This window comes from Sander vitreus, chromosome 22, assembly GCF_031162955.1.
Source record: "Sander vitreus isolate 19-12246 chromosome 22, sanVit1, whole genome shotgun sequence".
Classification (NCBI taxonomy): Eukaryota; Metazoa; Chordata; class Actinopteri; order Perciformes; family Percidae; genus Sander; species Sander vitreus.
In genome coordinates, this window is record NC_135876.1 from 20,487,403 (window position 1) to 20,511,024 (window position 23,622).

Sequence of the window (23,622 nt, forward strand, 5' to 3'; positions counted from 1 at the left end):
TTGTTTTTACCAACAGACAGACGAGACAAAACATTCTTAGGAGGGAATAATCTCACAGGCATTCCAGAGATGTTTTCTGTTGTGGGATCTTTCCTGGTTTTAGTTTAACTCACATCAACATCAGAGCATTCAAATGTATGTTAGTGTCTGTGTTTCATTATATACTTTTACTTCATTTTTCCTCCCCTCTGTATTTTTCAAGTGCAGTAAAATGCATGGGCGCTTAAACCTGGGAGAAAAAAAAACAAATGTTTAAAACTGCATGAGACAACGTTTTCTGAGCAGTGAACATCTCGCCTGTGTACAGCAACACATGGGTTTCCAATGCCCTCCCTCAACAAACACTGGAAATAAATAATCTTTATTAGATTCTTGTGTCTGTTTGATGTCGTTGTCTTTTATTCTTCCCAAATGTTTCTAGGGTAAAAAACACCTTATTCTTAATCTTTGCCCAAATGCATAGTCTTCTAGTCAACCTTTATATTTTAAATGAAAAATTCACATTTATGTTGTGAAAGTTGCATTTTACTCAGTTTTCTACAGTAACAGATTAGTAAACATACACGTCATGAAATAAAAATGTGAAAGCTACATTGGACTACAAATTTGACAAGCCAATTTCACTTAATTTTTTAGTATGACATGGTATGGTCATGTAAATAATAATTTTATAGAGTATAGTATTGTCAAGGATGTATGGATAGTCATAAAAAATGGCATAACAGTATGTAATAAACATGTCATAAAAGGTCAGTATAGTGTGCCAAAAATGTCATAGAAAGTCATAGTATAGGATGTCATCAAAAAGTCAGTATAGTTTGTCAAAAAACAAAGTCATAGTAAAGTATGTGGAAAAAAGTCAGAAAAACGTTGAATACAGTGAATAAAGTCATAGTATAGTCAAAAAATGTACAGTACGTTAAAAGTCATAACATCACATAGTATGTCGAAAGAAATCATAAAAACAGTATAACTGTGTCAAAGTGATAAAAAGTACGTATAGTACGTTGAAAAGTCATCAAATGTCATAGTATAGCATGTCCAAAAAAGTCATTAAAACGCCATAGTATGTTGAATGAAGTTAAATATAATCAAAATGAATATAAAAACAAGTAAAAACATTTTCAAAAAATTACATTTTGAAATATTTTTGTATTAAATATTTTATTGACATTTTTATGAAGGTACATGGAGAGGGGAAAAAATGAGGGTAGTAATAAACTGCATATTTGACTTGTCATTTTGGGTGTTAAACCTTAAAATTAACTGCACATCATAAGATTTGAACCCACAATCTGCATGGTCATCCTGCCACCACTTTATCACACTGAGCTATCTTACCTGAGGCACTTGACTACTGTTTCCATGTTTATTTGACTTCTTCACTTCCAGTGTTAGAACTTCAAAATTCACTGCTCCTTTTAAAGGAATGAACCATCAACCACAAATCTTTCTTAGATATTCAGCACCTACTCTTGCTGGGCTATTTAAAAAGCTTGAAAAGCAGTGGTTCAAAGTTGTATTTATCGTTCACATTACTGATGACAGTAAAAATGAAACACTCCAGATAGAAGTTGGGTTTGATCCTTTCACGTCAGATCATGAAAAAAGTGAAATAAAGTCACATGTCGAAAAAGTGATAAAAAGTCATAGTATAGTGTGTTGAACAAAGAAAAAAAGTAATAGTATGTCAAAAAGTGATATAAAGTCATAGTATAGTATGTCAAAAAAAGAAAAATCATAATATAGCATGTTGAAAAAAACTTTAAACAAAAGTCATAGCAGAATATGTAAAAAAAAACTCATACAAACATGAAATAAACAGTATAGTATGTTGAAAAATGTATTTAAAAAAGTGATATTATGGTATGTTAAAGAAGTTAAAAAGAAATCATAGTAGGCTAGGTCGAAATAAGCCGAAAAAAGTCACAAAAAAGTCATAGTATAGTATGTCGGAAAAAGCCAAAAAAGTCATAGTATAGTATGTTGAAAAAAGTCACAAAAAAGTCATAGTATAGTATGTCGAAATAAACTGAAAAAAGTCATAGTATAGTATGTTGAAAAAGTCGAAAAAGGTCGTAGCATAGTATGTCGAAAAAAGTTAAAAAAAAGTCATAGTATAGTATGTTGAAAAATGTAAAAAAAAAGTCATAGTATAGTATGTGGAAAAAAGTGATAAAAAGTCATAGTATAGTATGTTGAAAAAAGTGATAAAAAGTCGTAGTATAGTAAAGTATAGTAAATCATAAAAGTCTTTTTTAAAAATGTATTTAAAAAAGTGATATTATGGTATGTTAAAGAAGTTAAAAAGAAATCATAGTAGGCTAGGTCGAAATAAGCCAAAAAAGTCATAGTATAGTATGTCTAAAAAAGTCACAAAAAAGTCATAGTATAGTATGTCGAAAAAAGTCACAAAAAAGTCATAGTATAGTATGTCGAAAAAAGCCGAAAAAAGTCAAAGTATAGTATGTCGAAATAAACTGAAAAAAGTCATAGTATAGTATGTTGAAAAAGTCGAAAAAGGTCGTAATATAGTATGTTGAAAAAAGTAATTGTATCGTATGTCGAAAAAAGTAAAAAAAAAAAAAGTCATAGTATAGTATGTTGAAAAAATTTATGAAAAGTCGTAGTATAGTATGTTGAATTAAGTGGAAAGTACTAAGTCTAGCAAATCATAAAAGTCATAAAACGTCATTGTAGGCTATAGTATTTCAAAAAAGTCATAACTATGTCATAGTATAGTATGTCATGAAAATTAGTTAAAAAGTCATAGCATAGTATGTCAAAAAAAGTAAAAAAACAAAAAAGTCATAGTATATAGTATGTTGAAAAAAATAAAATAAAAGATCACAGTATAGATTGTCATAAAAATGTATTGGTATAGTATGTCAAAAAAAGTCATAAACAATAACACTTATAACAAAATAACCAAATAAATGATGCTTTATAAGAAAAACTATGCAATCCTCGTCGAAAAAGGAAGAAAAAAAGTCAAAGTATAGTATGTCAAAAAAAGTAATAAAAGTCATACTGTAGAATGTCGAAAAAAGTACAAAAAAGTCACAAAAAAGTTATAGTATGTCGAAAAAAGCTGAAAAAGGTCATAGTATAGTATGTTGAAAAAGTTGAAAAAGGTCGTAGCATAGTATGTTGAAAAAAGTAATTGTATCGTATGTCGAAAAAAGTAAAAGAAAAGTCATAGTATAGTATGTTGAAAAATGTAAAGAAAAAAGTCATAGTATAGTATGTTGAAAAAAGTAATTGTATCGTATGTCGAAAAAAGTAAAAGAAAAGTCATAGTATAGTATGTTGAAAAATGTAAAGAAAAAAGTCATAGTATAGTATGTTGAAAAATGTAAGTAGAAAAAAAGTCATAGTATAGTATGTTGAAAAATGTAAAAAAAAAAATCATAGTATAGTATGTCGAAAAATGTAAAAAAAAGTCATAGTATAGTATGTCGAAATAAACTGAAAAAAGTCATAGTATAGTATGTTGAAAAAGTCGAAAAAGGTCGTAATATAGTATGTTGAAAAAAGTAATTGTATCGTATGTCGAAAAAAGTAAAAAAAAGGTCATAGTATAGTATGTTGAAAAATGTAATTGTATCGTATGTCGAAAAAAAAAAAAAAAGTCATAGTATAGTATGTTGAAAAATGTAAAAAAAAAGAAAAGTCATAGTATAGTATGTTCTAAAATGTAAAAAAAATGTCATAGTATAGTATGTCGAAAAAAGTCATAAAAAGTCAGTATAGTATGTTGAAAAAAGTGATAAGAAAGTCGTAGTATAGTATGTCGAAAAAATGTATGAAAAGTCGTAGTATAGTATGTTGAATTAAGTGGAAAGTACTAAGTATAGTAAATCATAAAAGTCTTTTTTAAAAATGTATTTAAAAAAGTGATATTATGGTATGTTAAAGAAGTTAAAAAGAAATCATAGTAGGCTAGGTCGAAATAAGCCAAAAAAAGTCATAGTATAGTATGTCCAAAAAAGTCACAAAAAAGTCATAGTATAGTATGTCGAAAAAAGTCATAGTATAGTATGTCGAAAAAAGTCATAGTATAGTATGTCGAAAAAAGTCATAGTATAGTATGTTGAAAAAGTCGAAAAAGGTCGTAATATAGTATGTTGAAAAAAGTAATTGTATCGTATGTCGAAAAAAGTAAAAAAAAAAAAGTCATAGTATAGTATGTCAAAATAACTGAAAAAAGTCATAGTATAGTATGTTGAAAAAGTCGAAAAAGGTCGTAATATAGTATGTTGAAAAAAGTCATAGTATAGTATGTCGAAAAAAGTCACAAAAAAGTCATAGTATAGTATGTTGGAAAAAGCCAAAAAAGTCATAGTATAGTATGTCGAAAAAAGTCACAAAAAAGTCATAGTATAATATGTCGAAAAAAGTCACAAAAAAGTCATAGTATAGTATGTCGAAAAAAGTCATAGTATAGTATGTCGAAAAAAATCCAAAAAAGTCATAGTATAGTATGTCGAAAAAAGTCACAAAAAAGTCATAGTATAGTATGTCGAAAAAAGCCAAAAAAAGTCATAGTACGGTATGTCGAAATAACTGAAAAAAGTCATAGTATAGTATGTTGAAAAAGTCGAAAAAGGTCGTAATATAGTATGTTGAAAAAATTTATGAAAAATCATAGTATAGTATGTTGAAAAATTAAAAAAAATGTCATAGTATAGTATGTCAAAAAAAGTCAGAAAAGTCATACTGTAGAATGTCGAAAAAAGTACAAAAAAAAAGTCATAGTATTATGTGGAAAAAGTGAAAAAATCAAAAAAGTTATAAAATGTTATAGAATAGTACCTCAAAAAAGTGATGAAAAGTCATAGTATAGCATGTCGAAAAAAGTCACAAAAAAGTCATAGTATAGTATGCTGAAAAAGTGAAAAAAGTCATAGTATGTCAAAAAAGTTAAATTTGGCTTTTTTTGGCAATAAATCTTATACCGTTGGAAAGCCTGTTTAGTTCCCTTTCAAATGGACTGCTGGCAGGCCATTCCATCCTCTCCACTCCCACATTCTGGAGGTAGTCTCTGATAAACCCCCCCCTGTGGGGGTGCGCGTTGTTATCTTGGAGGATAGAGTTCGGTCCCAGACTGTGGAGATATGGGATTGCCACTGGTTGCAGAATCTCATCTCTATATCTCTCTGCATTGAGATTGCCTCCAATGATGACAAGCCTCGTTTTTCCAGTGAGGGATATGCCGCCGCACACCATCACACTGGCAGAGAAGATTTGGCAAATTTTTCATGGGCGCAACCCACATACTCAGCGCTGCTGCTCATCCCACAAATGCATGTTCCTTAAATATGGGGCACCATTTGAAAGGGAACTAAACAGGCTTTCCAACGGTATAAGATTTATTGCCAAAAAGCATTGTTACCACAGAGAAATAATCTACCAAACACAAATGTCCTTACTTGTTGTGCTAAGTTTAGTATGTTGAAAAGAAATGTCATATTATAGTATGTTGAAAAAAAGTCATAGTATAGTATGTCAAAAATAGGCAACAAATAAAAGTCTTTTAAAAAGTCATAGTACAGTAGGTGAAAAAAGTAATGAAAAAATAATAGTATAGTATGTCGTTAAAAGTGATAAAGAGTCAGAGTATAGTATGTCAAAAAAACAAAGTATAGTATAGTCTGTTGACGTTGAAAAAATGTCAAAAACATTATTCTATAGTATGTCGAAAAAAGTTTTAAGAAAAAGTAATTTTTTCCCTCTCCATGTCCTTTCATAAAAATGTCAAAATATTAAGTTAAACATTTAATTATTAAACATAATAATAAAAAAAAAATTCATCTGTAATTATTTTGTTTCTGTATTCATCTTAATTCTATTTCACTCCATTATCTTCTACACTCTGCTTTGGTCTTGTACTCCACACTCTTCTACACTTCCTACTCTGAACTTGAACCTTACACAGGCCGCCGTCATGTTGAGAAGAAACCTACCCTGCCACCAACACAAGTGAACTTCGAAATCTTTTTTGAGCATATTTGACGTCTTCATTTTGGGTGTTAAAACTCAAATTTAAATACACCTCATGAGGTTTGAACCCACATTATAAAAACGTCATAGTATAGTATGTAAAAAAGTTTTAAAAAAAGTCAGAGTATAGCATGTTTAAAAAAGTCCTGAAAAAGTCATAGTAAAGTATAGCTGGATGGGGATAAAACGTCATAGTATAGTAAATTGACAAAAGTCATAAAAACGTCATAGTGTAGTATGTAAAAAAGTAAAAACATCATTGTATAGTATGTCGAATAAGTCATAAATATATCATAGTATAGTGTGTCATAAAAAGTCGTAAAAAAGTCATAATATGGCATGTCGAAAAAAGTCATAAAAAAGTCATAGTATTGTATGTTGAAAAAAGTAAAAAAAAAAAAGTCCTGAAAAAGTCATAGTATAGTATGTTGACAAAAGTCATAAAAAGTTATAGTATGTGGAAAAAGTCATGAATACGTCACATGTAAAAAGTTGAAAAAGTCATTGTATAGTAACTTGAAAAAAGTAAAAAAAAGTCATAGTATAGTATGTTTAGTAGAGTAAAAAGGTTGGAGGAAACTGAGGCACTCAAACGGGTGAAGTTAAAAAAAAAAAATACCAAAATACCAAAATACTTTAACATGCCAAACATCGTTTAGGCCTTCAGCTTCCTCCGCCCCTTATAAGATAGCATGTCATAAAAAAGTAAAAAAAAAAAAAAAAAGTCATAGCATAGTATGCTATAAAAAAGTCATAGTATACAATTGTTACTCGTTTCATTTCACGTTAATTCTGCGTTAGTAGTGCCATGGCGGCAGTTAAAGGGGGTGAAATCATTTACCAGTAGCAGCTGCAGAAGCTGCAGTGCGCATCAACAACCACCAGGTGGCACAGATGAGCAGTGCAGATGCAGTTTCTCTCTCGGTACACTGGGAAACAGAGAAATGCCATCAAAGTATTTGGAAATGAGTCAGTACTGTTGCATTATCTGCCGGGCATGTACAGCATACTTACACGTCTTAATTTCATTTTGGTCATTGTCTGACCTGATCATAGACTGTATAAAAGAAATCATATAAAAAGCCATAGTATAGTATGTCATAAAAAAGTCCTAAAAACTAAATATTGTACGTAATAAGAGAGTCATATTATAGCATATCATAAAAATGTCATAAAAAGTCATAGTATTTTAAAAACAAATGTCAAAAAAGTGATACTATAGTATTTCATAGTAATGCCAAATAAGTCATAGTATAGTATGTCAAAAATGTGATACAAAGATCAGCGTATAGTATGCTGTAAAAATGTCATAGTATAATGTCATTTAAAAGTCATAGTATAGTATGTCATAAAAATAAAAATAAATGTCATAGTATAGTATGTCATAAAAAAGTCATAGTATATATAAAGTTTTAAAATGTCATTAAAAGCCATAGTATACGTCATAAAATATTAAATATTCATAAGGCGCTGCAGCTACAATTGTGGTTGTGTGCAGTTATATTATACCATGACTTTTGACATTTTTATGACATGTTTGTGACATACTATACTATGACTTTTTATGACATAGCCTACCACACTTTCATCTATAACATTTTTGTGACATTTTTAAAATTTTAATTTTAATGAATAATCTAAAAGTTGCTATAAACACAAACCATCATACCTATAGTAACTTTGAGAAAAATGGAAATACAATAGAAAACGTTGTTCGGGTGAAACTCCATAAGTAGTAAATAGGTGTATGCTTAGAAGTAAAAAATACTCTGGGATTTGAATGATTCAAATATTTAACGCTGATCACAGTGTCTGCATTTTCACAACGTGGGAATGTGCACATGATGACAATTAAGCTGCCTCGTGTTGTAGGAGTGACATAACATAAATGTGAACACTCCCAGTCTGTTTGACCAGACAGCATTTCATCAGCAGCTTCAGCCTGCACCAGACCTCCACCTGACATCTTTAAATACACCTGGAGGTAAGAAGGCTACATTATACTAAAATGTAGAATTAACAAGATAAATGTCAATCTTGCAGTATGGTAAGGTTCTGAAATAACACTAACATTTTCTACATTATACAAAAACTTGATTTCCACTTGGTTTTATCATATGTGCTCCAAAATAAGTATTTTACTTTATAGCTTTATAGCTTAAGGCTGAAATTACTTGAGAAACTAAAATGAAAGTTGTTTTTGTTAAATTTCTACTGAAAACAAGTAGCTGTAGCATACAGTTGGTCGTTATGTATGGCTGTTACGTGAAACCAGAAAAACAGGTGAGGCACAATGTGATGGTGTGTAAATAGACAAAAGAAAAGATTACGTTCTCAGCTGCAGCACTGAGAGAGAGAGCGACAAAGAGTTTTCTGGCATGTTTTTCACTGCTATCATATGTCACAAAACCATGAACTCCACTCAACCATTTTACAGATAACAAAAGAAGAAGACATTTAGCATGCCAACACCCTCCACAGACTGGAGTTATACTATAATAATGTGGTTTTAAGGTAATTCTTCAGTGGTTGTAATTTACAGATATTATTTTGCCATCTTTATTTGTCATTAAGCCAAAAGTAAAAATGCAAATAATACAAATTAGACAGTAAACAAGTTGTCAATAGGCCACACCAGTCTGAAGCATCAACTTGTTCCTATAGAAAATAATTAAATACATATTCCCTAAAATACAGAACTATCCCAAAGCTGTGGCATAACACATTTCCTTAAGATTTTTGTTTTTTTGTTTGTTTTATAAATTACATAAATTTAATTGAATCTAACTTTATTTATAACTAGATTATTACATTATTTCTGATATAAGGGATGCATACCATTTATTTTACTGGGCACTTGACTTCATGTGACAGTACAGCTGAAGTTTGACAGGAAAGGGGAGAGAAAACAACATTCAGCCACGGGTAGGAGTCAAACCCTGGCCACTGAAGCAAGGACTCAGCCTCAGTAGAATAGAATAGAATAGATATGATGGAGCAGTGAAGTTGAAAAATATGTTATTGAACTCTATGTGGCTTGGGTACAAAATACAGTTGAAAAAGAAACAGACAAAAGATCTGCAAAAGACAGTGGTGTTGTGTTTGCAAACCCTGCCTGTGGAACAATAAACTGCTATGCTTATGGGGATTACATTCCAACCTGAGGTCACTCAGACATCTTTCTTTATATTTGTCCACAATGTGTAGTCTACTTACGGTTTTACTAATCATATACAGTATTTATTTTCTTAACCTTGCACCAAGCCAAAGACATCTATTTTTTTATTCTTAGTTCCACTATTATGTCTAGTAGACACAGACAGGAAGATTATTACAGTGCTTACTGCATTAGTATTACATTCATTTTTTTATTACAAGTAACTTGAAATCAATAGAATTTTTTAATATATTGCATCATAATATAATCTAGATATAGTATATGGGGCGCATGCTCTACCAAGAATACTCCCAGGATTGTGGCATTTTACTCGAATGCTGATAGTTTTGTCGGAGATCCATTTTGTACTTTTTTACTACATATGACATTTATTCATATAAATAAGACTTTATCGATCCCCAAAGGGGAAATTCACAAGCTACCCAGCATTATATGAAATAATATCTTATAAATAAATAAATAAAAATAAGCCCCACCTTCCAGCTAAAACATTAAAGTGATGTGCACATAATGCATCAATAATTATAATCCAATAATATAATAAAGCTTACATTATACTGAAATGGGACATTCAGCATAATGAGTACCTTTACATTTGGTACTTTGATTTGATGCCAATACTTTTGTACTTTTACGTAAATTAAAAGGTTTTAAATGCAGAACTTTTACTTGTAACAGAGCATTTCTACACTGTGGTTTTTCCTTTTACTTTAAGTAAAAGATCAGAGTACTTCTTCCATTACTTGATGGAGTTCTCCTAGAATTTCAGCTTCTATAATCCTCCCTCTTCTAAAGGAACAATGTCTGCAGTCTACTTCCTCCTCCTGCTGCTCCCTCTGGTGTCAGCACAGACCTATCACTGGGGTCCCTGTCCTACTCCCAAGGTGCAGCCCAACTTCAACCTTCAACAGGTAAACACACACATAAACATACATCCATTCATTTATTTACTATGCACTGAACTACACAGAACTAATGGAAGCTTTCTGTTAACAGTATCTGGGCAGGTGGTATGAAATTGCGAAGCTCCCTGCTTCTTTTGAGAGAGGAAAGTGCATCGAGGCCAACTACAACGTAAGGAAAGATGGGACCATTCAGGTGCTGAACTCTCAGTTCTAGTGAGTATTGATTGAGGGATATTTAATATTGATTTTGACTTGACCGATCATTTCATTTGATGGTCAGTTTTTCAATCTCTGTCTGTGCTCTGTTAAAGGGAATTGAAGTAATTGTTTCTCTGTCTCTCAGTAAAGACAAGGTGAGGGTAGCAGAAGGGACAGCGGTGATTCCAGATCTGAGAGAACCTGCCCAACTTGGAGTCAGTTTCTCGTATTGTAAGCACTCTTCATCTTCATCGTTGCTGCATCTTCCTAGACTGTATTCCTACTCTTCTTGTTCTTCTTTGTCATGTTTTGTAGTATTGTTATGAATGGGATCAAATGTTTAAGAGATAATGTTTATGATAATTATATCGTTAAAATCATCATATAGTTCCTTAAGAAATTGTACAAAATGACAGAACAGTACGGTTCAGCAGACTTTCCACTTATCACTGAGATCATCCTACTTAAAGAGCTCACATTCCTTGTGAATGATGATATATCGGCTGACATGATGCAGCAGCCTCAGTGCGTTTGTAATGGCAACAACAATGTGCCTGTGAGTCTGTAAAACATGTCCTTGTCTATTCTGGTCCAACTAGTTATCATTAGATGTTTATGTCCTTTTTCAGCTAACTTGTGTCACGTCATGTCACAGAATAGCAGGCTTGGACCCAAAAGTGCAGAGTGTGGAGGCGAGGAGGCAGTCAGAAGGTTTAGAAGGTTTATTAAAATAAAAAAGCTTACAACAAAAGGTGTCCTGAGGCAGGCAGGCGGGCAGGCAGGCAGGCAGGCAAAAGGAATATCCAACACAAAATCGAAAAACCACTTAGAAAATTGAAGACTTGGTAAAATCAAATGCCACAAGGACGGAGAGATGCAGGGAATGACACGGGGAGTGACCACAATCGGACAACAGCCAAAGAAAGCACAGAGACTAAATATACAAGGTAACGAGGGTAGTAACGAGGGAAAAGTGACATGAGGGCTGAGGAACAGGTGAAACACATGAGGGCAGGGCAGACAATTACAAAGGCGGGAAAACACACAAGGCAGGAAGTAAAACAGGACACGACACAGGAGAAACAGAGACTACAAAATCAAACAGGAACTGAAGCATTACAACACACACAATAATGGTACTGGAAAAAAAACAAAACAGAATACTGCAAAACAGGAAACAGTGAACAAATTACAGGAAAACAAGCAGGGGAATGAATAAACACAATAAAACAGGAAAAACTACAACTGAAAACCACAACCATGACAGCTTGAGCATGACTGGAGCAGCTGTTAAGGTGACAGTGTTGAACAACATTTAGCTTACAGCACCACGGAGCCGAAAGTACTGCCTCAAAGAGCTGCTAGCACAGCTCTGTTTATTTGCTGTTCGGTTTCATCAGTATGCAGATAATACTGTCATTTATTACCTCCACCTCAAAACTCAAAGATTCAAAAATTTTCTCCCCACATAAGAAATCTAGAAACAGACTTATGATTCTATTTAATGGTTTAATTTGGATTATTGTAATTCACTTTATTCCTGCATTGGTCATAATAAAAAAAACTTCTTAAAGCTAATAATAGCATGGTCCCTTGCTTCTTTTACAATACATTCTTTATGTGTGGATCATAACACATTCAAGGTGCATTTAAATCTTTCCCCTAGGGTGCCCGGATATCTCAGTTAGTAGAGCGGGCGCCCATATATAGAGTTTTACTCCTCGATGCAGCGGGCCCGGGTTTCAACACCGACCTGCGGCCCTTTGCTGCATGTCATGCCCCCCTCTCTCCCCTTCTTCAGCTGTCCTGTCGAATAAAGGCCTAAAAATGCCCCAAAAAATGTAATCTTTCCCCTAAGATCAACATGATCAAGATCAAATTAGCTAATGCAGTATGCTGTTTTATTTTTTTTTCAAAACTCTGCTTTAGAAATATAATCCATATTAAATTTGTAATTGTGACTTTTTCTCCCAGTTACTCCCTACGCCCCCTACTGGATTCTGTCCACCGACTACACCAGCACATCTGTTGTGTACTCTTGCACTAACATCCTCTACGTTTTCCACATCGACTACGCCTGGATCCTCGGCCGGTCGCGCTTCCTGCCTCCGGAGACCGTGAGTTACGCCAAAGAGCTGCTAATGAACGAAGGCATCGACCTGTTCAGGATGAAGGCCACCGATCAGAGCGGCTGCAAGGATAACTAGGGATTCATGGAGACTTCCACTCGTTGCACTGTGTCCAGTCACAGCACTCCGATAAAGCAGGGCTGAATAGTTGATCAACAGAACCCTGTATTGCATAATGATAACATTAATTATTGCAGCAAACATATCTCAGTATGATATGCTTTGATGTCCATTATTTTTCCTGCATCATCCAGGCCTCACGTTGTAACTGTTCCACATAACCATGACAAAAGCTAGTTAAATCTGCTGTGTTACAGATGTGAAAACATTTTAAGATATTTTTAAAATACATTTTTATCTTCAAATTCAAATTTAATTTACTATTAAATTGTAAAACCAACAAATAAACCCTAATGCTCAGTGGAGTTCCTCATTGTTCATTGTGAATATATTGTATTGTGATAATCTAGTAGAACATGAAACAAGCATATTTGTGGTGAAGGCAAAAAACATGTGGTTGATCTCTATGTACATTAAAGCTGTATCCATTCAGCAGATCATTTGGTTACACTTTATTATCTGGTGAGCATTGTACTGACTCTAACAGTTAAGTGATTTCCTATTGTTTCTGTCCAAAGTGAGAAGATATCCAAAAGTTACCAGTTAGGTAACAATTACATGGGGAATAACAAAGTTACAGTGGAATATCCTTTAAGCAGTAAAATAGATGAAGCGTTTTAAAGTGAAAATTGAGTCTCTGCTGTTTCTTGACTTCTTGGTCAATGGCCAAAAAGTACAAGAAGTATTCAGATCTTAATAACATAGTGTAAAAATAATAAGTTACAGGTTAAAGTACTACATTTAAAATCTTACTGAAGCAAAAGTATTGGCATGAAAATATAATTTATACCAAAAGTAAGTACTCATTATGCAAAATGGCTAATTTCTGAAAAATATATAGTTTATTTTTCCATTATAATTATTGATAAATGAATATATCACTTTCACTTATGACCTGGAAATGTAAAAAAAAAAGACTTATCTGTGTAAATAATTTAGGCAAGTCTTGGCTGTGTGTGTGTGTGTGTGTGTGTGTGTGTGTGTGTGTGTGTGTGTGTGTGTGTGTGTGTGTGTGTGTGTGTGTGTGTGTGTGTGTGTGTGTGTGTGTGTGTGTGTGTGTGTGTGTGTGTGTGTGTGTGTGTGTGTGAGAGAGAGAGTGTGGAGGTCCACTGGCTCTTCCTCCACTAAGCTCCACACACCACAGACCACAGTCAACCAGCAGATGAACAGCAGCCTCTCTCTGCACAGCTTCACAAACCATTCACAGGTAAACATCTTGATATCAATTTACTTACAAAACTATGGTAAACTACAATAAATAGAGTTATTTTTGTAGGAATTAAGGTAATTGCATTAACCTGGAGACTGTACTGATAGAATGACCATTGGATTAAAACAAAGAGGCATTTTTGTTCATTTAGGAGGGAAAGATGAAGCTGTTGGTCTGGCTCAGTGTTCTCCTCTGCCTCTTTGCCTGTCATCTCTGTGGTGAGTTTATCTTTTTTAATCTGTAATTTAAACTTCAGGTTTAGTATTCTCTTGACGGCAACAGTTGGCGTGTTGTAGCTAAAGTTTGTATTGTGAAAACATGTGGTGAAGTAATGAAACACAATTTGCACATTTAAATGTGTATAGCTGTGTATGAATCATATATGATCCTCCCAAATGTGCCAGTGCTGCATCAATAGCAGAGCATTTGTTTTTGGTGACTGCATGTCTACAAAGAGGACTCTGTCCGAGGATGAATTCTTTATGCTTCTGACTGACTCTGTGTGTGTTTGTGTATGTGTGTGTGTGTGTGTGTGTGTGTGTGTGTGTGTATGTGTGAGAGAGAGAGCAATGGTCAGGTCAATATTTGAGGAGGTAGCAGGTATACGGCAGCCCTCTGGGAGGAATCCAAGTTTTCCGCACTTGAATCCCTCCTTTGTGCTTGGGAAGCCATGGAATGCTTGGGAATGTTAATTTCTCTCTCTCTCTCTCTCTCTCTCTCTCTCTCTCTCTCTCTCTCTCTCTCTCTCTGCGTCCTCCTCACAGAAGCCAGAGTCATCCCTGAAGGAGGTACTGTATAAACATAACACATCTCCTTTTAGATTCCTTCATATTTTGCAACAAACTTAAAATCCCTCAGATATTAAAAATAGTTCTCTTGCACTTCCAAAAATGAATAGGTCCTGGCACTAAAGACAACATGGCCTCAAGCAGAAGTAAATTCAAGCATGCATGTTGGTGGAAGAAGTACTCATATCCTTTACTTTAGTAAAAGCAGCAATACCAGTACCACCACTAGCAGTAGCAGTACTCTGTTACAAGTTAGAGTCCTGCACTCAAAATAACAAAAAAAAGGACAACATTATTAGCATAAAAATATACTGTACTTAAAAAACCAAAACTCATTATAGGGAATGGCCTATATCAAAATATATAATATTATTAAATTCAAATTTATTTTTTAAATAAATAATTTAAATAAAATAATGTGTACATCACTTTCATGTTGCAGCTGGTAAATATGGGGCTCATTTTAATTAATTTATATACTGCTGGGTAGCTTAATCTATAATAATATAGTTGATTTATATTTTGTATTAATAATCTAAATCTGCAAGTAACTAATAATGCAAGTTAAATAAATGTAATGCCGTAAAAAGTGCAATATTGGCTTCCAAGTTGTAGTGGAGTAGAGTATAGACTAGCACCTCAACAGTTGTAAGTAATATTGTACAGTTGTCAAGTACAGTACTTGAGTAAATGTACTTACATTTCACCACTTATTACAAAACATGTTGCCTTTGGAATCAGAGGTGTGGCTCACTTTCCCTTGAGTGGAACAACTTACTTTTCATCTTTTTTAACCCACATAAGCTGCAGGTTCCCACCCCTTCTCTGAAGGTTGTGTGAAGGCATTCTGGGAATTATTCAACATACTGACTGAACTAACTGAACCTAAACATCAGGCAGTTAACCAGTGGAATGGGATATACTGTATAACCGTATATGATGAGAGTGGATTGATCCTTTCCTGATCTGCTGTGTGTCTTTAGTGCCATATGATGAACCACCAGCTGTTCCCTACTGGCCCTACTCCACCTCTGATTTCTGGAACTACGTTGAATACTTCCGATCCATCGGCGCCTACAACCACATCAATGAGATGGCCCGGGCCTTCTACGCCCACCAGCACCTCGGAGACACCCTGGGATATGAGACCAATGAGGGACATGAACACTGAAAGGGAGCCAGGAGGAGATGTTGAGATATCCTGAGGATATAAAAAGAAAAGATTATGAGGAAATAAGAAAATCAATATAGAGTAATAATGGCCTAATAGATTTTTTTTCTCTTCCCAAGTATATCAGTTTGTAGCATAGCCATACATATAGAATGCAAATGTAGAGTTTGTAGCCCTTTGTAGAGTTGTGTACTATCTTAATATAATGTGCCACAAATAAATAAACATTTTCCAAATAGTTAATTATGTCTATACAATGATTTAATTGTCTTTTGTTCTTCTTGTTTCTCAGGATGTACAGCTATTATCAATGTCACTATAACTGCCAATACTATTACAGGGTATATTTTATGAAGAATATTTTCAATGTATTAATTTGGTTGGTTATAACATTTAAATAGAGTAGGCCATGCTCTTTTACATACAATATATATTCTATCATCATCTTGTTTGGTAATATAATAGTATTATCAAGTGTTGCAAGTAGCTTTTTAGGTCAATATGTTACATAAAAAATATAAGCTTATAAAATACAACACATTTTTAAATATTAAAGCTATAGTGCGTAGTTTCTGTCTCCCCCATGAGAAATTCTAAGTAATGACAACAATTCTGTCGGTGCGTCCACATGATACAAGCCTTCCGTGATCGCACTTCACCCCCACTCTTCCTCCACTTAGTTTCTACGTAGCCAAGGAGGACACGGAGGATTAAAAAAAAACATGATGGACTCTTCAGAAGAGGTAATAATCTTCACTCGAGTTTCTGCGCGCGAAAGTCGCCGGATGACATCAATTTCTAAACACAGCCATGCTGAGAAATACAGAGAGAGAGTTTAGAGCTGATAGTCTTAATTAGCTTTGTATTATTCTCGCTTTGACAGACCCTCCTCCAAAGCGCGCTGAAGGAGCGTCTGGCTACTTCACATAGCATTCAGGGATGGGAGGAAAACGTGCTCTGGTTTAATGGCATTTCTTTAAACCAGTCAGAATCATAATGGGCGGTGCTAAGCTCCGCACAGAGCCGCTGCAAAATAGTCCTGCAAGAAAAAACTCAGATTGGACACATAGTCTAGCTAGCTGTCTGGATTTACCCTGCAGAGATCTGAGGAGCAGTTAACCATAGTCCTCATTAATCCATCGAATTTAAAATTCCAACACAAAGAAAGCGGAAGGATGCATCCGGCGGAATTTCCTGCAGCACCGGAGCAATCCCAGAAGTGGAACGCAAAGAATATAGACTAGCTTTGTATCAACTCATTTGGCAATGGCGTGAATGTAACGCACGTTCATTATTATAAAAAAAAGTTACGTACTAAAGCTTTAAACCAGTTGTTTCCAAACTTTTTGACAATAAAATGCTTACACATTGACGCATCACGTGTCAATCTAATCATGTCATATAAAAATAAAGGGACATTATATAGCAAAATGAGTACTTTGACTTCTGATAATGTTAAGTAGCCTATATTGTCCTGAAGCCTACTTTTACTTTAAGTAGGATTTTTACTTGTAATGGAGTAGATTTTGACGTTGTTACATTGTACTTTTACTTCAGTAACATATCTTAATACTTCTTGGCCACTGATATGGTATGGTACAAATATTTCCATGGTTAATACATTCCTTGATTGTATCATAGACAAACTCCTCATATTACATTGTATACAGTCTGTTTTGTTACAGCAAAGAGCGGAACAATTGAAGCAAGCTAGTGCAGTCAGCCGAGCACGATTTACTGTTGCACACGTTTGTTTTGTTTTAGCCTTCTATAGTTTTAGCCTAGCCACAACCTCAAAGCTACAACATCTTTTAAACCATAAGTGCCGCTGAACTAATACTAAAACATAATGAAACCCGCAGTGGACGAGATGTTTCCTGAAGGAGCCGGACCGTACGTGGATCTGGACGAGGTGGGTTAACAACAGATTTGGACCGAAAACTAGCAACATAGTAGTCCCAAACACTGGCTAATGCTAACGATCGCTAGCTTAGAAACGTTATACTTTTCAGATACGCTTTCAGATAAAGTCGATTTTCAGCCTTTCGGGTAACGTAAATAATAACAATCACAATAATCAGTTTGATAATATAAATGAACTGCATTTATATAGTGTTTTTTACAACACAAAACGATTAAAGAAACGTACCTGCCCGACCACCAAGTGTTTTGTTTTGTATATACTTCAGATCACAACTAATAACCTTGGTTATTATTACTATGAAGAAGTTTCTTCTTTCCTGTCAAAAGTTATAGAGGAATACATATTCTGTCAGACTGCGTTTTCAGCCTGCCACAACATGTATCCCCTCTGTATAATGCACAAATGATGCCCTGCCACCAGAAGCTATTATATTATCCATGTTCAAATTGGCCCATTAGTAGCTTTTCTTTCCCTGTTGTTTACATGTAATATCATGTTGTGTGTGTGTGAGAGTGCTATGTGCTTTGCTAATGCCATAAAACTGGTTGGTTGTACTGCTGTGTGTTAACAGGCAGGAGGCAGCAGCGGCCTGCTTATGGACCTGGCAGCAAATGAAAAAGCAGTGCACTCTGATTTCTTTAATGGTAAGCCACAGTTTTCTCTCTGTGTTTTTTCCATAAATTATCAAACGTGCACACTGTAAAGAAAATATGTACCACTTAAGTCATCTGTTCTTTAAATGTAGTAGCAGAATATGTCAACAGGACGGCATACACTGAGGAGGAAGCTTGCAGAGTTGAGCTGAAATTAAACAGAAATCTTCTTTTGTGGCAACTAGTCTCAGAAATAATCTTAATTTCCTTTATTTGTATCATGACTGAAACTAAATTGATCAAAGCCACGTGGCGTGATGCAACCAAAGAAGTAGCAAAATACTTCTTTGTCTTTTAAGGATCCGATCCGATAGAGAAATGTGAGGTAAAGAAGTAAAACCCCTTTAGTGCCTGGTTACAAGTCAGTAACTGAAAACAAGTGAACCATTATTATTTGTTTCCATCTGTCCTCTTGCTTCAATATCCACATTTGTAAGTAGACCACAACACTTTTAAACACTAATGGCTGTGTTTACATGCATATAGAAGTTATCTTAACATTCCTGATTTGTGGTAGTTATGTGATATCTGTAACATAATGTAAATGAGAAACTTAGTTCTCATTAAATGATCAAAGGATTTACAGAAACCTGGTTAACACACATATACAGTAGAAAAACCTGTTCATTTGTAAAGCTTTCTTTTAAAGTCAAACTTAAACTGTAAGCTGAAACACGTGACTGAGCTGTTCAAACACATGTAAGTAGTAAAGTAAAAAAGGTCAAACTATTTAAAAAAATAAATGGCAGCATCATATTACTATGAAAGTTTCTTACGGTACACGTTAACTTGCACTTAAAATGTTCCAATATTTTTTTCAGCAATATCAACGTGTAAAGGGAAGAAACCAGAAAATTGACAGACTGCATGCATTTTTATTTTGAGCGCATAATCCAGGTTCTTCCCTAATCACTGTCTTCTCAAATTAACCCTAAGAAATCCTGTTGTTCCCCTGTAAACGCCTGTTTCACACACACACACAAACGCATACACAGAGGACGCACAAAAACACTAAGCTGTTTTCCGTTTTGCAGCGTCGGCTGCAGGCAAAACAATTTGGGCTCAGCAGCACATGACCCAGAAAGAAAAAAAAAAAAGCTGATTGTTAAAAAGGAGGGAATGAAAGAAAAAAAGAGAGGAAAAAGAGGAGCGAAGTGGAGAAGGAGTGAGTTTTATAGCTGCTGTCAGACTAAAACTCAGCGGGACACCTCGCCAGTCAGCTGCTGTAAAACACACATACACACTCCTTTACATCACTTGGGTTGTTAACACTGCTAAAACTGCCTTACAGTGGATTCTCATGTATGGCACGTCCTAGCTCGGGCGCTAATGCTAATAATGTGTGCACTCCAAGTACTGCAATGCCATGTTTTCATCCAGAAATAGACACAACTGCTACACATGATTAGACTAACATACAGTGTCTAAAATGATGCAACTTAATGGCTTGTAATGTCATGTAATGCTGTTTCAGGTACTGTAGAAAGAGCACTAATGGGACTCTAAAACCTTAGCCACTTATCTTCTCATATGTGCACACCAAACACTTATTACTACTAATAAGAATCAGGATTTAACACAAGGTGAGCAAGGAATGGAAAAGCACGACATGTTTAAGAGTTCTGTCTGATTCTAGACTGGGGACATTTTTTTTAAACAATTTGTTTTTAAAGACAGTTGGGCTCTGTGAACTCACAAGGACATGACAATGTAATGTTTAGCCATTTAGGTCAACTTAACAAGTGTGAAACATAGACCGTGTTGTGAAAATAAGGTATCTAAAAAAGACTCCCGGTCCCTGGTGCTGCAGTGGTTTGTGTTAAAAGTTGCATGGGGTTATGGGTAGCCAAGGGGCAAGCTGTTTGACTCGTTGCCTGTCCCTTATTAGACAAAACAGGAATGTCCTGTTCCTGGAAACCACAGAGACATGAAAGAAAGAGTTTCTCGAGCCTGGTGCGCTGAATCCGTTTCAGCTTCTGAGCGTTTTAGCAGATTTTTGTAAATATATAGGATATATTCCCTTTTTTTACTATACAGTAGTCTATATAATTGGCTGCAAACCATTTGTAGCTTTTAGCTCATTTGGAAAAATCCTTGCAGCAGACAACTCAAAAAGATCAGAGTACAATTTACATCAACCACAAACTCACAGCTTTTATTAAGACAAATGTCAGCGATCAAAGTAATGTGTATAGCTTGTCGAAGCTTAAAGCAACACCAAAGATTCGTTTGTACCTTATAATAATGTTTCCCAAATCTTTTCAGTGGTTCATCAACTCGTAACAGGGTGAACCGCACTTCTGCATTCGCTTTGCGGCCCTCTACCGGCTATAACCACACTATGCAAGTTTGTCAGAAGTTTGTCAAATTGTTTGTTGTGTTCAAAACCCAAAGTTATGTAATATAATATCATTAGAAGACAAAGAAAACCATCCATTTAAGAAGCTGGAAACTGTGAAATTTGATTATTTTTGCGTAACAAAATGATTTAAACGATAGCCGATAGATAATCAATAGGTAATAGTTGCTGGTTTGGACTGTAGGTCGAATAATCTATATTGTTTCGACTCATAATCAAAGCTTGTAAATGCAGCAATTCAGTATGTGGACATGCAAAGAAAATAGGCAGAAAAGCTTTGAAAGTGTGGTTCAAGATAATAGGAATCAGACTACAGGCTCTTATTTATTAGATTGTTTATTAGTATCAGTAATATTTTTGTCTCGTGGAGAATTTCCTCAACTGGCGTTGTCAGGTACCTTGGTCTTTATACGACATGATGATGGCACGTATGCAGTTCCTATGTGTTTGGCCACATTTTCAGTACAAGTAAAAGAAATCGTGGATGAAAGTGTCCACCAAACAGCATGTGAGAAGTTTTAGTTTTTTTTAACTTAGAAGCTTGAATAAAAAAACAATCATTATATATTGCATATAGGGCTGAGGATGTAGGAGTTCTGGGAAACTGCTGGACTAATTCTAACCCTGTTCTTGTCTTTTTGTTTTGTCTCTCTCTTTTTTCCATCTTGTATTCTTGCTCTCTTTCACTGCCTGCAGACTTTGAGGATCTGTTCGATGACGATGACCTGCAGTGATGAGCATCAGCATCTGTGTGTTTTTGTGAACGTGTACATAAGAAAAGAAATTATGAAAATGGGCTTATTCTGACTACGAGTTCTCTCTGATTTGTACAGCCCCCTCCTCCTACATGTCACTTACCACCAAACTGAAATAAAGACTTTTTGTTTTTACAAAAAAAAAAAAAAAAGCTGCCGTGTTAAACCAGGTGTCTGAGAATCCCTTACATTCCAGCTTTAGAGAAAATTATGAGTATGGTTTTGCCGTCTTCGTGTTTGAATCTGCTCCCGACTGGATTGTAGGTTTGTGGGCTCTGCCAAACACCTGTTAGCAAACTTAATTACATATGAGATACAGTGTTAACATGGCCACAAAATGTCCAGTTGGGGCACGATAGGACAGGAAAAGGGGCTGCAAAGAAATGTGGAAATGCTTGAAAAAAACAGAGCAACTAAAGCGTTCAGGTGTAGACTCTACAGGTATCATAAATAGGGGAAATGGAATAGCTGTGATTTGACTTTTATTTTCAGATTAGAGTCATGTGCCTTCAACTATTTGTATTGACTGTTGTATGAATTTTTGAGATACAATTGCATTCTTTAATAAACTTTCTCTGAGGTGATGCAGTCCCACCTAAACCAGCTGCAGGTGTATACTTAAAAGATAAGACTAAGAAAATATAAAACTTCAGTTTAATGTATTTACACCATGCATGTACATTAGAATTGTAAACATATCGCAGAATTTACCTCAGAGACATAAAGGTAACTGATCTGGGCATGTGATCACAGTTTAAAGAAGCTAGAATCCATGACCAAAAGTATGGATGTACCAACACCTATATCTCAATTTATTAAAAGGATAATTTGAATCTGCTGCTATAACAGCCTACACTCATCTGGGAAGGTCAGGGCTCTGGGCCGGCCAGTCAAGTTCTTCCTCACCAAACGGAGAAAACTATTTATTTATGGAGCTGGCTTTGTGCACAGTTATTATCACATTAAACCAGGAAAAGGCCTTCCACCAACCGCAAAAATTGGAAGCCACCAAATAATAACTTAAAGAGCCCAAAAACATATTCTAAACCATCTTCTTACCATGACCGACATATCTCTACATAAGCACAGAAATGTCTGCCAAAATTGCAACAACTTTGGTTATTTCACATGAAATATTTCTGTAGTTTTTGTTTTTCCCCGGCTACTGGCACTGGTTTGAAGTGGGTGGGGCTCTCTTGGGGAAAAAAAACAGTGATGTCACATATAACTGTGTGCTAATCAGAAATGAGCAATATTTAATCAAAATGGAATTACACAGCCACATTGTACTGATGAAGCAGATAAGCTTGGGTTTTTGAATGTTGAACTCTTGATATAGAATACATTTTTCAAAAACCTTTAAGGTTTTAAGTTTCCACGGTCTTTGCGATTTCCCTGCATTGCAATTAAGGGTCCGAGCCCAAACTATAATAAAAACCTATAAAAAACCCAATATTACAGAAAGTATTCACAATGTGTCTCAGTGTACAATGAGCAGGGAAATGAAGTTTAGGCTCTGTGTCTTGCACAAGAGCCAATGTTCACGTGGTGGCCACTGATGTATCCTCTCTCTAAACTATACTAAGATAACAAATTAATTATTTTGGTTTAAATCATTTTTGGTGTGAAGAAGCAGATCCCGATTTCTCTATAGACTTAATAAAACCTCAATAGGAGCCGGGCTGGAAACTCATAAGACTACCGCCTGGTATAAATCAATTACAGGCTAATGCAGTCAGATGTGCTGATATTGCATCACCCACACCCACGGCTTTTTCAGAGACCCACTAACAATATTGTGTGTGTGTGTCTGTGTGTCTTACAAGGCTGGCATGCCTGAACACTAAAACTGAGGAGGAAACTGTAGATTATCAAATTCCTCATGTGTAGACCAGCTGTCCCTGCATGTGTGTGTGTTCAGGTTTAGACAGAAGCTGTGGTTTGGCCCTCGTTGAGGGTCTCTGAGAAGTGCTTATGTGGCATCTCAGCTCCCCTTCATTATTTCCTGATGTTTTCTTGCTTCTGTCTCTTTCTGTCTTTTGTTTTTTTGTTTTTGCTTGGGAGGGATTGTTGCATCCAAAAAAAGAAAGGATCCAGATTCTGATGTCTAGCCTTAAATATGACTCATAGAATTAATTATCAATCAAGGTTAAATCAGAAAAAAATCCCACTTGAGATAACTTCTCATACCCCATCTCTCCACGTCTCTCCATCTCTGCTTTAAGCCCT

At 34.9% G+C, this 23,622-nt stretch overlaps 3 protein-coding genes and 1 long non-coding RNA gene across 4 annotated transcripts; 3 read left to right on the forward strand and 1 right to left on the reverse strand.

Moving 5' to 3' along the window:
• Positions 1 to 7,879: 7,879 nt before the first annotated feature.
• Positions 7,880 to 12,838, forward strand: apodb (apolipoprotein Db). The gene is made up of 5 exons (XM_078280329.1): positions 7,880 to 7,987; positions 9,977 to 10,092; positions 10,178 to 10,299; positions 10,430 to 10,515; positions 12,259 to 12,838. The coding sequence occupies exons 2-5, from the start codon at positions 9,982 to 9,984 to the stop codon at positions 12,489 to 12,491; spliced, it is 552 nt and encodes a 183-aa protein (XP_078136455.1). The 5' UTR covers positions 7,880 to 7,987; positions 9,977 to 9,981; the 3' UTR covers positions 12,492 to 12,838.
• LOC144536966 (uncharacterized) lies at positions 12,765 to 18,114 on the reverse strand. Its single transcript, XR_013503794.1, has 2 exons — positions 17,852 to 18,114; positions 12,765 to 15,732 (listed from the first exon to the last, which is right to left on the reverse strand). It is a non-coding gene; the product is annotated as an uncharacterized LOC144536966 (long non-coding RNA).
• Positions 13,074 to 15,939, forward strand: otos (otospiralin). Its single transcript, XM_078280330.1, has 4 exons — positions 13,074 to 13,740; positions 13,895 to 13,961; positions 14,508 to 14,531; positions 15,515 to 15,939. Exons 1-4 carry the CDS (start codon positions 13,696 to 13,698, stop codon positions 15,700 to 15,702), a joined length of 324 nt encoding a protein of 107 aa, XP_078136456.1. The 5' UTR covers positions 13,074 to 13,695; the 3' UTR covers positions 15,703 to 15,939.
• On the forward strand, positions 17,416 to 21,996 carry cops9 (COP9 signalosome subunit 9). The gene is made up of 3 exons (XM_078280331.1): positions 17,416 to 17,614; positions 18,198 to 18,270; positions 21,335 to 21,996. The coding sequence occupies exons 1-3, from the start codon at positions 17,552 to 17,554 to the stop codon at positions 21,370 to 21,372; spliced, it is 174 nt and encodes a 57-aa protein (XP_078136457.1). The 5' UTR covers positions 17,416 to 17,551; the 3' UTR covers positions 21,373 to 21,996.
• Positions 21,997 to 23,622: the final 1,626 nt, after the last annotated feature.